The 15,408-nt window shown below is 39.3% G+C and overlaps 1 protein-coding gene across 1 annotated transcript in view; it reads left to right on the forward strand.

Moving 5' to 3' along the window:
- Positions 1 to 1,360: 1,360 nt before the first annotated feature.
- adgb (androglobin) overlaps positions 1,361 to 15,408 on the forward strand; it is a 43,117-nt gene continuing 29,069 nt past the window's right edge. Inside the window, exons 1-9 of the mRNA XM_036550246.1 lie at positions 1,361 to 1,437; positions 2,533 to 2,671; positions 3,092 to 3,184; positions 4,697 to 4,768; positions 5,463 to 5,663; positions 8,332 to 8,471; positions 9,857 to 9,943; positions 12,268 to 12,449; positions 14,893 to 14,987. Coding sequence (XP_036406139.1) covers positions 1,361 to 1,437; positions 2,533 to 2,671; positions 3,092 to 3,184; positions 4,697 to 4,768; positions 5,463 to 5,663; positions 8,332 to 8,471; positions 9,857 to 9,943; positions 12,268 to 12,449; positions 14,893 to 14,987 — 1,086 coding nt within the window. The remainder of the gene's footprint in view (positions 1,438 to 2,532; positions 2,672 to 3,091; positions 3,185 to 4,696; positions 4,769 to 5,462; positions 5,664 to 8,331; positions 8,472 to 9,856; positions 9,944 to 12,267; positions 12,450 to 14,892; positions 14,988 to 15,408) is intronic.

A 15,408-nucleotide genomic window follows, 5' to 3' on the forward strand; every position in this document is an offset into this window, starting at 1 on the left:
TGGACTTTAAATAGATCCTACAGTAGTGTCTCTTTTGCCCAGTTCACATTTGCTTTCTGGGATACCTAATACAGTAACATTGGCAAACAAGGGGTATTCTTCCAACCTTACTTTTAAGATTCTGTGCTAGTATTCAGTACATACAATACAACAAACTCAGTCCATGATACTGCCCCTGAATGATGTTGATAAGTGGACCAATAGTGAGCACTGTAATTACTTTCGCTAGACTAATGAAATTAATATTAGTGAACCTTTCAGTTGCCGTGCAAGAAACAAATTCTCATAGTCTGCTACTCCGTTACTCTTCAATGAGACTGTCAAGGTTGCTTGTCACTTTGAGTCATCGTGACTTTGGTATTTTCAATCACATGCTTCTTGAAGAAGTAGTCACAAAAAAATGAACCTTAGTTTGTGAATACGTTGTGGCAGGTAATATAGACATATGCCTTTCCTTTGTGAGACACTTGTGAGTTACGTAGCTACAGTGTCTTGGCTAAGTCTGAGGTTTGATCAGTGGACGTTAATTGATTAGCATGCTGGGCATATTACAAAATCTTTTGTAATATTTTCAGAATTTCAGAAGCTTTTGAGTAAATGCTCAGTCCATTTATAGGGATTCCGATTTTGAGTGTATGTATCTTGGCAACAGTCTGCCAACGGACACAGACATCTCAACAGCAAATATTTTTAAGTGTTTGCACAGAACATTGAAGCAATAATGATACTAATGATAAATGGAACCAGTTGTGTTGGTGGATCCTGTAAGATGCAGCAATAGTCAATATTTTATTTCTATGCATGTTTTAGGGGTCAGCTTGCACCGCAGCTATGCGATTGCTTAATTGCATTAGTTCAGAACAGATGCGCACATCTTTGGCTGCATAATGCGTGTGTGATTATCGTGTTGTACATGAACGCCTTAAAAGAGCGCGTTCATTGAACGTGCACATTTTCTTGATGAACGGTGAACTTGAACGTATCCGTTTGCAACTAAAGAACTTGAACTTGTTCATTTTAATCTGTGTGAACTGAACTTTGAGCTAGCTCTTGTGAAGTGTTAACTTGCACAACACTGGTGATTACGTGCTTTAACCGTCTACAACCCACTATCATCACCTACAGATGACATGAAGTGGAGCAGACGATCTGCTCAACATCTGGTCAAAATGAACGCACTTCAATAGGGAGTCAACCTACTAGCGCTGGGACCCGGGAAGCACAAGCACCTCCGACTCCAAGTGTCGTTGCTTAGCAACATGGTAAACTTACCGGAATCTCGCGCAACAGCAGAAGCGGTGTTAGTTTGACTCAGTTTGTGGCTGTATACTTTTGTTTAATTAAAGAGTACGTTTCCACAATGTCGAATGCACCTCCAAAGAAAAAGAATTCATCCAGTCGAGTTACCTCATCGCAAGGACAGATACCAAGTAAAGAGTAAGATTTGGCTGGACTTACTGTATTCTACCTGTGTAGCAAGGTTTACGAATCAGCCTGCTAGTCAGGTGTGTACTGTCGCTAGCGTGCGTGGCAGGCAGTCGGTTGGTTACCTATTAGTAACAAGCCAGCTAGATAGCTTCTTCCAGGTGAAGCAAGTTGCAAGTGTTAACTGCAGTACCTAGCTGCAATAGTAAGATCAGTAACAAAGTATGTTTCTGTCCCTGCAGCAAGTACAAAGCTGTATTTTGCAATAGTACTTATTCAGTCTAAGATTAGATATTTCCAGACATGTGCGTACAAGATAGAAGAGATAAACTCGGTATCTTGTCAGAAGAAACACACCGGGCATCATGCCAGTGTATCGGCTTTAAATCGAAGCCCTTCGGCTCATCCCCTTTACTCGTTGGGAAAAAAAGCAGTTTTTGTGTCACTGACACACGTTAAAATAATTGTATGTGAGCAGAATCGTGCCCTGCCCTGTTACCGGATGTCAGGTTCTGTAAGACAGTAAAAACGTAGTCTTTCCTTTTGTGTCATCTTTTCGTTTTGTCCGCTGCATTTTCACCGCTGTCAATCAGCAACTAATGGGCCAGGATGCCAGCATTTTCAGTCTGATAAACGCTAAACAAGTGTCTTGTCATTTGTGCTGAATTTGTTTGTTTGAGGTTGACAGCACTTGACAAACATTGCTCTTTGCGAAACAGAAGAAAAAAATCATTAAAATGTTAAAAACACACTAAAGTGAATCATTAAAATCTTAAAATGCACAATATATGCGAACAGGGCAACAATATACTGTATGTGATATTACAGTACATTATATTATTGGCATTTAGCAGACACTTTTATCTTTCTTATCTTTTTTTACCCATTTGCACAACTGGAAATGTAATGTGGCAATCGTGGGTTAAATACCTTGCCTAAGGGTACAGCAGCAGTGCCCCAGCAGAGAACAGAACTTGTCATCCTCGTTAACCACTATGCTACACTATGCCAGTATATATGCTGGAATTCCACAGCTGTCACTGCCAGTCTTTGCCATGGAAGTGGAGTGCTTGCATCATAACAGAGCTTTTTGTTACTGGACGCTAGAGCATCGGTACTGGTAGCCAGTGCTTCAGAAGGGCCTGGGGACCCGAGAAGAGCCAGGTTGCCTGTCTGGCCAGAGTGGAACGACGCAGAAGTCAATGCAGAAAAGTGGGATGCACCCAAGGGGTCGAAAGATGGAAAAGCCGGCAAAAGTCCATTTGTTGTAAGTGAAAGGGGAAAGCATAAAAAACACTGTCGCATGGACAACACGCATGTGCAATGCTAAAAAAAAAAAAAAAAAATACAACTGCGTAACCTTTGATTGCAAAATGGGCTGCTGAGGCAATACAACATTTTTGTTGCCCAGAAGGGAAGCAATAGAACAGCACAACACAAGCAGTTCAATATCTGATGTGGAGGAAGTGTAATGCACCTTGACATGCATTGTTTTCCTTGGGCAGCACTGATGTGTAGGATATACCTTTGATGGTTATTAGATGTTACGCTGGTACTCCATGAATGCTATTTGAAAAAAGACAGTGAATAGGCAGCCTGTTGGTGGCCTTATTTTCACCTGGCTGAATGAATGTGCAAACTTTTTTTCCTGTAACTTTACCTTCAGCCATTCTTTGAGGACCCTGAGGGGAAGATTGAGCTGCCTCCGTCTTTGAAAGTTCATTCATGGAAACGCCCTTCGGAGTATGTACTCACAAAGGTGAGGTTATTATCACAGTATGAATCTCATCACACATGCTTGCAGAAGTTCTCCTTTGAGAATTGAAGGCCACAATAATACTATATTGGTATAATAATACTGTATTGGTCAGTTCTTGGCAAAGGTTGCACATTGGTAGCCCTGCCCTCTCAGATTTTGCTAAAACATACCTTTGGGGTTTTTTGAACATTCTGAAACCATGCACTTTATTATTATCTTTAAAGCTCCCCTTCAAGTTGTAAAATAAACCAAAAGTGAAATACTGATTGACCTTGACTAGAAAATCTTCCCTGAGCTTAATTTCTATCCAGCCATAATATGCTGCACCTCTTTTGGCTCACAATGCTTTTTGAAACCAGCATTGGTTGCTAAACTCTTTTAAGCAAACACTCTATACAGGATTTTTGCCATTAACTCGCTTAACAGTCAATTTACCCACTGTCTGGTAGGTTTTCAAGTGTGAGCTGGGACTCCTCACTCAGGACATTTTTTGGAAAGCACAGGTCTTCATGAGTTGAATGAGGTGCCACACTCTACCATGATGGTAGAGTTAAAAGTGATTTTTCTTGCCAAGGTCAATGTTTCAACTTCTGTCTGATTTTTGTAGGGTAATTCTTGAGAAATATTGTCATTACACAGCACCACAGTGCAAAGTTTCAAAAATATTGTTGTACAAACACCTCATAGGCCTAATTAATCAAAGCCTAGTGCATGGTTGCATGTGTTGCAAAATTACAATAAATCTACTCAACAGCAACAATTAGTATGGGTCATGGATTGTCTGGTAGAATAACAAAGCAATCACAAATGTAACTAACTAAATGCTGCAAAATCATTGTGATGCAATCATCTGAACTAAAAATTTGCACAAAAATTTCAGTCATGAATTCACAGTATTCTTTAGTCTGAATGGAATGGAAAAAGGTGAGGTAAGGTAAAGAGCTGGGTACAGTTAAGGTTAATGGTACCAATGCTTTCACTTCCGTACCGGAGGACACCCTGAGCTGTTCATCATTCCAGTGATTATTTCTGGAGAAATTAATTCACATTTGATTAGTGATTTGCTGAGTCCATTAACACTCTATAATTAAATATTCATGATTACACGCTTTCTCAAGGAGTTGCATGTGGCAGTCCTGGAGATTAATGATTACTAATTGCGTGGCTGGAAACGATGTATGAACATTGGAATGGAATATATGAATATTTGCTTTCATTCATATTAGTAAGAATGTTGTCGCGTTAATAAAATGTATTTTAGTCTTGTATTAATTTTTGTGTTATTTCGTAGTTTGGTGGTAATCTACTTTGAGAAGATGTTGTGAATGCTGGAACCCTGATAAACAATGTCGAATGTCTACTTGAATGCATAGTGGCCATTTAGTCAGGGGGGCGAGATACATATGCATGTGGCTGTGGGAGACTAGGAGACTAAAATTGCTTTGAATTGAACGTCTGCATGTGGTTTTTCCAAGTTCTAAATGTTTCTGTTTGTTATGCATCTGACACCAGGGTCCTGTTATAGTGGAGCATGAATCTGTCTTTGACCTTATGTCAGCAAATGAACACTTGCTTTGTAGTGAGGTGAGTACTCTAGATCATCTTCCCTGCATAGTTCAATTTTCTGTTCATTATGTCAGTACTCTCACTTCATAATATTGTGGCTGATTAGGCCTGTCTACTGTCATTTCCTCCAGGTTTCTTATCAAAGGTGAGTTGTCAGGGAAAATAAGTTCCCCCTTCTAATAAGTGCTCACAGTTGACATTTACGTCACAATTTAAAGACAGAGTTTGTGGATTTGAGCCAATAAATAAGCCTTGAGAAAAAAAAATGGCAATGATGTCGTCAATGATGACGTAAACAATAATGTCGACTTATCTGTAGAGGCAACTTATTTTTTATGACAGCGTGTCTGATACGGTAATGTCTAGATCAGAGTGAGCAGCGTGCCTCCTCATCTGGACGTGCTGTATCCGTCTGAGCAGACTGGAGCTCAGGGGCCTGGGCTACTACACTGGGATTCAGCTGCACCCAGATTCACCCTGACAGAGACTCCCAGGGGAAAGGGCTCATCCATTCAGCAGACATCTATCTGTACTCACTGTCCCTGCCTCATCTGTTCAAATGAGTGCTCTCCAAGAATTTGATGTACCTGTATTAAGTTGGCAATAATATTGTGTTATGAAAAACATATTGTGTGAAGTTCTTGGGTATGTATAAAAAAGCCAAACAACTCAATTCCATTCTCTAATATTGCGGCATGTTTTTTCCCCATAGCTTATGAGATGGATAATCAGTGAAATATATATTGTTTGGAAAATCTGTAATGGAAATGGAAGCAACAAGTGTGCTGCATCAGAGCCACTCCGTCAAGAATGGAAACCATGGGAGCATATTTACTCACTGTGCAAAGTCTCCAAAGGCCACATGCCCCTCTACAATATCTATGGGAAGTACGTGGTTAAACTGTTCTGGATGGTGAGTCATAACTCTGTGTTATTTTAGCTTAATCTGTGTGGGATCATTTCGTTTATTGTTAAGACGTTTATCCCTCAGCAACTAACCACAGATATGTTCACAGTCACATTTGCTAGGCCTGTTCTGAGGACATTCATTTTACACCATGTGATCTCAGTAAAAGTGAGTTTTGTGAGTGCTGTCATCACGTTCCAGAAAAAAAAAAAATGTGTACCAGATTTGCATTTTCGCCCTCCGCAGTGACAGGTTGTAGGATTTGTAATGAACACCCGGGCAAGTGCCTGAGTGTTTGCTTATTTCCATGTTAATCTCTAAGCCCAGGCTCCAGGCTAATATGGAGTGCAGCACACCTGGCTACCTGGCAAGGGCTTGGGCCTCGCTGTAAAAAGGCTGATCTCACGATTACTGGGGTACAGTGACAGTGTGCAGGGCCCTGATTTAGGCTGACTGTAGTCTTCACAGCCTTTTAAGAGCAGGACTGGAACCCTCATCTGACACAGCTGGCTTTTGTTCACCACAAAACAAATCTGCTTCAGCCTTTTCTTAATGTACAGAGGCTTGGCAACCAGCAATTAAGGCAGAATTAATAACACCAAAAAGTATCTTCTTCTATCTGAGATGATGTCATGGTTGTAACAAAAAAGGCAGTACATTACTGATGATGTAAATCCAGTAATATTTTGAATTTACATTACATTACATTATTGGCATTTAGCAGACACTCTTACCCAGACCAACTTACACAGGTTACAGTTTTTTTTTTTACATGTTACCCATTTATACAGCTGGATATTTACTGAGGAGGTTCTGGGTTAAGTACCTTGCCCAAGGGTACAACAGCAGTGCCCCAGGGGGGAATCAAACCAAAAACCTTTCAGTTATGATTCCTTACCACTATACTACACTGCTGCAACACTGTAGAGGAATTGTGTTGCATTTTCCATACAATAGAGCACATTCGTCTTGTCAAAAACATATACGTTTGCACTATACCTTCCTTATCTCCCAACAAACAGCTGGGTTGACAGCACAGTGCAGCACTGTACCTATACAGCTGCCACCATAAGTTTACCGTTGCATCAGGGGAGAGCAGAGCGGTGCGGATGCGAGCATACGCATCTGACAGATGGGGTAGCGTGACAGAACAGCGTTTAGCGTTTCTAACGAAGGCGGCTCTTCCGCGGAACGCTCAGCCTCTTCCGCAAAGGGTTACCAGCTCCTGAGAGCAGCCATGAGGAGACGCACAGCTGTGAACAGTCAGTCAAATTACAGCCTCTGTCTAAAGGCTTGGACTAAATCATGCCGCAGGCAGACGGCAGACAGCTGAAGGAGAGGGGGTGTGATTAGAGTGACTGCAAGCTCGGCGTGGACTGTGTTGGCTTTTAATGCGGACGCTGAAATGACATGAGTCACTCAAGGACTGGATCAGTGTGCAAAGGTTTTCAGACTGAACCTTTGGGGAACTTGGTAATTTTCAGGAGGCTTTTGATACAAAATCCATTGGAAAAGGCTTTGGAAGCCACTGAAAGCCATCAGAAATTTTGTTGCTTTGAAAAAAATCCCTTACTACTTTTTAAGAGGAAAAGTGTTCTGTCTTGTATATTGGTTGTAATCGCCCATCACCAGATCTATTTGATCCATTTGAAAGCTTTAATCCTGTATACCAAAAGTCAAATAAATCAATCAATAAAAAAAGACAATTGCTTTGTTGCCAGAGTTCTTGCTGTACAGTACTGGACTGTAGTACCATCCACAGAACTTTCCAGATTTTTTTGAATTGCAACTAATGTGATGGCCCTCACCAGCCAGCTGCAAAGTGCTGAAGTATTCTTCTGTCAAGCACATGAAGTGAATTGCTGCTGTAAAGTATTAAACCCTTCATTCCAAAAGCACCACAGGAGTAATTGATTTTAATGTCAGCTTAATGTGTCTTTATTTAAATTCAAGTATGCAGGTAGTGATGTTTTGTAGCTTGACATTAATATAATTTCACCTAAAATTCAGGAAAATTTAAGTTAATTTTTTTTAATTTACAAATGTGGTTGTTGAACGCATAAAAATGTGCTTGAATATTCTCAAAAAAGTAACCTGGTCAGATGAACGGTATGCAGTACACTGAACAGTAAATATGAGCAGTTTAAACATCTTTTCACCCCTTTTGCAGTTGCCAATTTTACATTAGGGAAGTCTCACTAAAACATAATGTGTCCGGTAAACAACACGATGAGTAGTTATTTAGCTAACAGTGGATAGTATTTTCACACTGCAAGTCCTATTATGCACCAGGAGAGCAACTGCTGAACAGAGGAGGGGGCATCTGCCTTGCACAGCAAGTGCAGTACAGCCAAGGCAGTATTTTCAGGACCTACACCTGTCTAAACAAGGCAACACAGAGCTGTTAAACGCAAAATTTTCTTTGCTACTTTGTTTTTTATTGTTCTGTTACATTTATCTGTATTGTTCCTTGGACCGAAGGGACATGGTTTTTAGATGTTTAAATGTCCGCACGTTCAGTTAAAATTTTGTCAGATCACAGCATTGAACCATGGTATGAGCCGAACAAAAGCCTGTATTATTAACAACCAGAATAAACTCCATTTACTAATCCAGCACGTTTTCCAATTGGCAAGTGGATTAATATTTAAAAAGTTCCCTTTTGGATCCCCAGGGCTGCTGGAGAAAGATCACAGTTGACGACTCCCTGCCTTTTGATGACGAGAATAATATGCTGCTCCCTGCTACATCTGTACAAGCAGAGCTGTGGCCGATGTTGCTGGCTAAAGCGATCATTAAACTCGCAAACACTGAGTAAGTTTCTCCCATTGTGTTGTAGCAAGAGCCTCCACTGAAAATGATTACATGGAAGGCCTTGTATGCAATCTGATTTCATGATGACAAGCACGGTTTATTTTTTATATTGAGGTTATCCTGCAGCTGCTGTCTGTGATAGGGCTATTTGTTGTTTGGCTTGTTGTTGACTCGGGGTCAAGATGTAAATTTTTCATCTTCTCAATAAATCAGCAGTCTCTCCCATATTTAATAATTCATACTTTGTAAGGAGAAAAATGTTTAAATGGGATTATACTTGGCTTTATACTGGGTTAATCTAGATGCTCTCTACATGATTTTATATACAGTACCATACTGTATATGGTATACAGGTGTGGTACAATAATATTTAACATTGCCATGCAATTTGAGAGTTTATCTCTTATTTTATTTTAGGTAACGGTATCAGTACTGTTCTCAATCCAACAGCACAGATATTGCAGTAACGTTGATATACTGTATGTAATTATATTTTCCACCACTGCTCTCATTTAAAAGATGTAATCTGGCCTGTGCTTTATGTGCTGTGCTTTTTCTGCTGTGCTGCTTTCGCTGTCTGTGTTATAATGCATGCCCTCCTAGTGAAACCTGGGGAATATTGGCACACATTAATGATTTGCTTTTTTGGCTTGTGAGCACAAATCCAATTTGTTGGTTCATTTTATTGGTGATAGCACATCCACCTTACCAGCGTGCAGAATACAAGCCTCCACAGCATATGAATAATTGGGTTATTGAAAGGTGTATTATATAACATAATTGTTGTAGCACACAGGGGGAGAAGGGGGCAATTCAGACTTTGCATTAATAATGCTGTATTTAAGTAATTTTTGAAAACATATAAACAATAAACAAGTAAACTTATTTTTAACTTTTGCTATAAATTAATGAAAAACTGGACATGTTGAAAATACTGTCTCAAGAGGCATAATTATCTCCACTGCCATCTGGATTGTTGACTTGATAGTCAGAAAAACACCGGTAGAACAAATTTGCACGTGTCCCTCTCTCTCTCTCTGTGCCGCAGTGTATGAAAGGGAGTTCTTTTCTTTTATAGTAGCAATTCAAGGATCAAGCAGCCAGTGCATTTATCTATTAAAGGTATATGCATCTGATTCCCATTAGTCAGACAGCTCAGTAAACAGTTTTCTCGTAAAAAACAGCTTTGTTGTTGCTTATGTGAGTCCACCTGAACACTACATGTTTGCAGTAATTGGTTTACTCCCTTGTGAGAATATTCCTCTTTTCAGCGCTGCTAGGTTACCAAACAGCCAAAAGCTGTATGTGTGTGTGTCTGTGTGTGTGTGTGTGTGCGCGCATTCGGTAACGGTCTGACCATGTGTTAATTGTGTTTCTTTTCTCAGCGTGAGCCTGCATCAGAGGAGGGAAGTGGGAGAGTTCACAGTCATACATGCCCTTACTGGCTGGATACCAGAGCTCATCCCTCTACAGTAGGGCTTTTTTTATATAATCTACCTTTAATATTTTACTTATTAACCCCTTGATTAATTAAATGACAAGGTTTGTCTTTCACCAGATTACACACAGGTATAACAGCTAGGCCTGGGGAATCCTGGTTTTCATGCAGCCTGTATGTAAAGACTGCTGTGCATGGATCCCATAGCCTGTAGAAATTTGTTGTTGTTGTTGTTGCAGAGAAGGAAGTGTTGCAACATAATCATACCCATTTCTTGCCAGATGTTTTTCTCCCTTTTGTGCAGCTCAGTAGCAGTAGTGTTTCATTAATATTTTTTCTTTATTTAACTTTCGGCTCATTGCAAGGCTCTCACAGGCTGGTCCAGCAGATAATGTTTTCCTTAGAAATGTTATTAGTGGGTGATGGGTCAGTGGAAGTCTTCTTCCAGAGACAGTTCAAGCCCAATCAAAACTGTAAGTAGATTTGCCAGTGTTCACAATGACATTCATTCATTCCAACACAATATATTCAAATGAATAATGCATTGTGTTGCTTCCAAGCAGAGGTCCATAGCGACAGAATGTAGCATGATTGTGGGAGGGGGAGTACTGGAGTGGTTTGAGTATATGTATATGCACACATACACATATACATAGAGCATATTACCATTTGTATATGGGAATATTGTTTCTTTTGTGGTCTTTTTAGTCCTATTGGGAAAATCTGTGAATTTTTAGAACTGTGACTGGAAAAAAAACAATCCATGCATATACTTCAAGGTACACAAAAAATATATTTGTTTGAGCAGTTGCCAAACATTCTTAATTGGCCATTCACCTATTGGCTACTACTGCATCTTCCAGTAAAGACACTAAGGCACTGCATGAATTTTAAAGGCCGGCGCTGTTTTCATATGGTGTTAGCATTCTAGTGGGACTCCTCTCTGGTTTTGTTCAGTTCATACTATACGCTCTGATGCGTTTCCTTGTTTAGTGGGTATCCCTGGAGACGCGATCAGTGAACTCAGTCAGAGGGTCTGTTTTAGGAAAAGGAAAAAACAAACCGGTACACATTGTACCTTTGTAATATTTTTTCCTCACAGTTAAATGTTACTGTAGTAATTCAAGTGAGTATTGAGTGATGTGAGCTCATTAGTAATTTATTCCCTAGCAAACACAGCTGGAGTCTGCATTTTGCTGCTACTGAGATTAGCTAGTTCAGCAAGTGGAAGTCACTGGCCCCTGTTTTGATCTGCTGCTGACATGTGCATTATTATTGAAATCCAAATACATTGTCATCAGCATGGCAGCTGTGCGGTCTTCAGCGTCTGTTGGTTATCATGTCTTGTTGTTACATTTGTATAAGATTCTCATGAATGTGAATTCATTTTCCATGCAGATGATTTTCATGTAGAGTTGATACATCAGATAGTTTGCCAACAATTCTAGTACTAACATTATTATAATTTTCTGCCTCCTAAACAATTCTGCTAAACTGTACATTCATTATATAATTATGATATTACTGTTTGCTCATTTTACATTTGGTACATGTGCGGATGCACAGTACAGATCTCAACCAAAGTTAGTTAATGGTATTTGTAAAGTAATTATAATTCCTTGAAGTCTTCAACATAGCTCAGCAGTTATTGCTCAGCGGAGGCCCTTATCCAGGGTCATTTACAATTGACATATCATCCATTTATATCGTGAAGCAATTCAGATTTCTCAATTGTACAAGCCCAGGGGCCTCATTAAACAAGCATGCATATAAATGTTTAAATTTTAATACACAAGATTAGAATTTGCAGTGATTGTACACATAAGAATAGTGTGATTTATCAGACCATGATATATCCACACTTCTATTACCAGCTGTTCTTATTCTCCATGCTTGTGCACTGCCAGAGTAGTAGCATTTCGAGACTCCCCCAACCAACCATAAATGATAAAACAGTCCCTTTACAGCTTAGCAAGAAACTCATTGTCATTATTACAAAATAAAATGGCATACTAAAAAAAGAGAACTGTTCTAAAAATCAAAACAGAAGCTGTTGGTATCTGAATAGGAAAAAAGATAATGTCTTATTTGACTCTCTAAACGCAGGCATAAATGAGTCAGAACAAAGTTGTCGCTTGGCAACAGATGAGTTCAGCTGTAAGTGCCACCAGATCCAAGAGTCGCACGGTGACCAAACGACATGGTTTGTGTCGAGCGAGTTGTGTTTGAGCTTGATGCGCACAGGTACATCACTGGTGCAGAATGAATTGAAAATCATTCTCCAGCTGGCCATATGCAACGTATTTATTTACAGTTGTTTTTTGCCAAGGGATCTAAAGTGCGTGCAAATCTTTTTAGGTCCCGATACCAGGGTAAGGTTTGGGAATTTTTGAGAGAAACAATCCCAGAGTTTCAGTGTACAGAGGAGAGCCCGGAGGAGAGGCCATCCCCTCCAGACTCTGCCACAGAGGATGACTCCAGACTGAATGAGTGCAAAAGTGAATCGCCACCGGCAAACAAATCCCCAGAGAGAGCGAAAGGTGAGGAGCCGCCTGCCATGCAGCGAATATACTGCCATACAGGAATTACGTCATAGTTACAAGGTTTGCCTCTACTGCATAATCATTTTTCATAAAACCCCTTAGGGAGAATTTTGTAATATTTTGCTATTTTTCTTTAGTGCTTTTAATTGTGCCATTTCAATTAAACTTGCACGGAAAGACCTCCAGCATATCAGATTTATAAGGCATTAATAAATTAAAACTGTCCTGCATTCCATTCCAGACAGCTGGATTCATCGGCTTGACACAAATCAAAGAAAGATTAAAAGGCAGTCAACATCCATTTTCAGATATCGATTCAGTCTGCTCACAAAATTAAGTTATACTGGCAGAGTTTACCCTTTTTCACAAAGATTTCAGTTTGTTGATTAGCAATTTTCTTTTCAGAATATATCTGGTAGGTTTCTAATGGTACCACCAATTGCTAATGGGTTCCCTGAGCAATTAGGCAGACAATCTAATTGGCACTGACAAAAAAAGAGTGAACACAGAGACATTATGGTATTTGCTAGTTATCAACAGTATTCTGCTCAAGTGAATGTTGGAAAGAAATCTGCATTTATATGGCAAATACATTTATACCTGCTGTAATTTAGATTAGGCAAAAAAAAAAATCAACCTCAGTTACACTTGTTTTCTCTTTGTTCTGATGATGGCAAAGATTCAGCAAAGAAAAGGGGAAAAGATGGGGAGAAGGGCAGGAAATCAGTCCAAGCCAATCGACCCTCCTCAGTACAGGCGAACACAGCAAATCAGGCAACAGCAGAAAGTAAGTTACGCGTGCATGCGTGCTTCCTTGTGTGTGTGTGTGTGTGTGTGTGTGTGTGTGTGTTTGCGTGTGTGTGTGAATCCCTCTCCAGCTCTCCTTCATAATGTATTATTCAAACAAAAAGGGGTTACGATGTTAATATTTTATTCTTATACTGAAACGCTCTATACTCTTTTTGAAAACATGGATTAATAATGCCCAGCTCATACAATAATGAGGGCAAAGTTTGTGCATCATTCATGGAGCGTGAGGACATTTTTAGTAAACCTAAGTGAAGTTATTTATCTGCCCTGTGTGCTCCTCGCAGTGGATGTGTCGTCTTTCACTCCGTCTGCACCACATCGCCCACCTTCGGGCTCCACCTGCTATTTCACGCCTGGTTTCATTTCTGTTCTCATATAAAATGAGACTGTGGTCTTCCCTGCACATTTTGTTATGAATAAATGAGCGCTTGTTTTTTCTGATTCTGACAGCACCCTTACAGACCTGAAAATTCCAAACCGTTCGGAGAGCCGCAGGGCAAAATGTCATCCTATCATTTATTTAATGTAGAGCATATTAGATATGTGTATGGAATTTCTGAAAATGTGATAACTGATATTATGTCTGTGATGGGCAAAAATATAAGGAGATATTGATGGCTGAAATCCCCATAGAATGTAATTGATATGCTTTGTGGTGTGCTATTTAGAATGTAAAGTAGGGATTCAATAACATGGTGCAAGAGATTATTCACTGACTGTCCACTTGTCAAGTCCATGATTGGAATTCCATCATAGGAGTTGTTTACCAGTATTTCTAAAATAAAAATATTGATTTAGCACCTAATATTCACAATTTCTTGCCCCGGCCTTACGGCCAAGAGCACCCAGTAAATGTCGCTTTGCTTTCATCTTTCATCAATAATAATCTGTATAATTTGCTGGTGGCAGTCATTGGTGTCGGCGCATGGGTGTTGCGTTGCAAGGTTATTAAAATGGTAATGATGGCACAAATTCCCAGTAGCACATACTCTTCAGTTGACTGTGATTAATGGAAAGAAGGGAACATGCACATTTAACTTGGCACCAGTCCCCAAATTGTCTATGCCTGGCGTATAACTACGAGTGAAAAATGAATTTTTTTAATGCTATTTACACAGTGTGGGTGAATTTAAATAGATACTAATCAAACTCACATGGCTGCTCAGTGGGGCCATAGCCTAGCATTAGTCTCTGTAATGTCAATATCATTCCCTAATTCCCTAATTCCTAATCAATTCTTGTATAATATAAACAGTTTTTGGGCCAACTTTCATCCTAATGCATCACTCTGTTTTGTGTTTTCTAAATATAACCTCAAAATCATGTAATGTTATTACTCTGATGACATAGCAGGAGTCATAATTATGAAAAATTGCAGAAAAATTTCATAATAGTAAAAATGTTAAATCCTAAATGTTAAATCCTAAATGGAAAGAATTTATTTTTTAAAATGTGAAAGCATGCAACATATGTTGTGGAACACCTTGTGCAATTACATACAATTTCCCCTATATTTCAGATTATTTATTACTTATTTATTTTTTTACTAAGATTTATTATTTTTGAGGGTTAATAGCATTTATACACTCTGGTTTCATCCATCAGTGCGATTTCATTCTGTCCATTGTAGGTTGTGAGCTGCCACTGGTCCCACAAATGGTGGTCTGTGCCAGCTACTACCCTCTGCATCTGTTAGAAAAGAAGACCTCTCTCCTGGGCCAAATGGTACTGTATGGTTTCTGTATATTTTTAATTTAGAAAAAGAAAGATCCATAAGTTACACACTTAGCAACAGTTTTATCTGCAGTTTGTAAACACTGTAATTTATTATCTGTGTGCAAGGATCTGTGTTTATTCTGCTATGCTCTTTGTAACTTTAAAATAGCATGCAGGCAGAGAGAGAGGCCTTGAAAGAGTACTGTTTGAGTTTTAGTTGTTATAGCAACAGCTGCATCCTTATGTTCAGGTTCAGTAGTGTCTGTTTGCCATCTATATTTTTGCAGAATTCATCCTGCATCATGTGCATTCAAAAATGTGCAGTTAGGAAATGCATATAATTTTCTAATTCACAGGTCTTACTTTTTCAATAATCAAAGGATAGCATAAATACTCTTAGTGGTTTGATTGAATTTATATAAATTTATAA

The sequence above is a fragment of the Megalops cyprinoides genome, chromosome 17 (assembly GCF_013368585.1).
Source record: "Megalops cyprinoides isolate fMegCyp1 chromosome 17, fMegCyp1.pri, whole genome shotgun sequence".
NCBI classification, from domain to species: Eukaryota; Metazoa; Chordata; class Actinopteri; order Elopiformes; family Megalopidae; genus Megalops; species Megalops cyprinoides.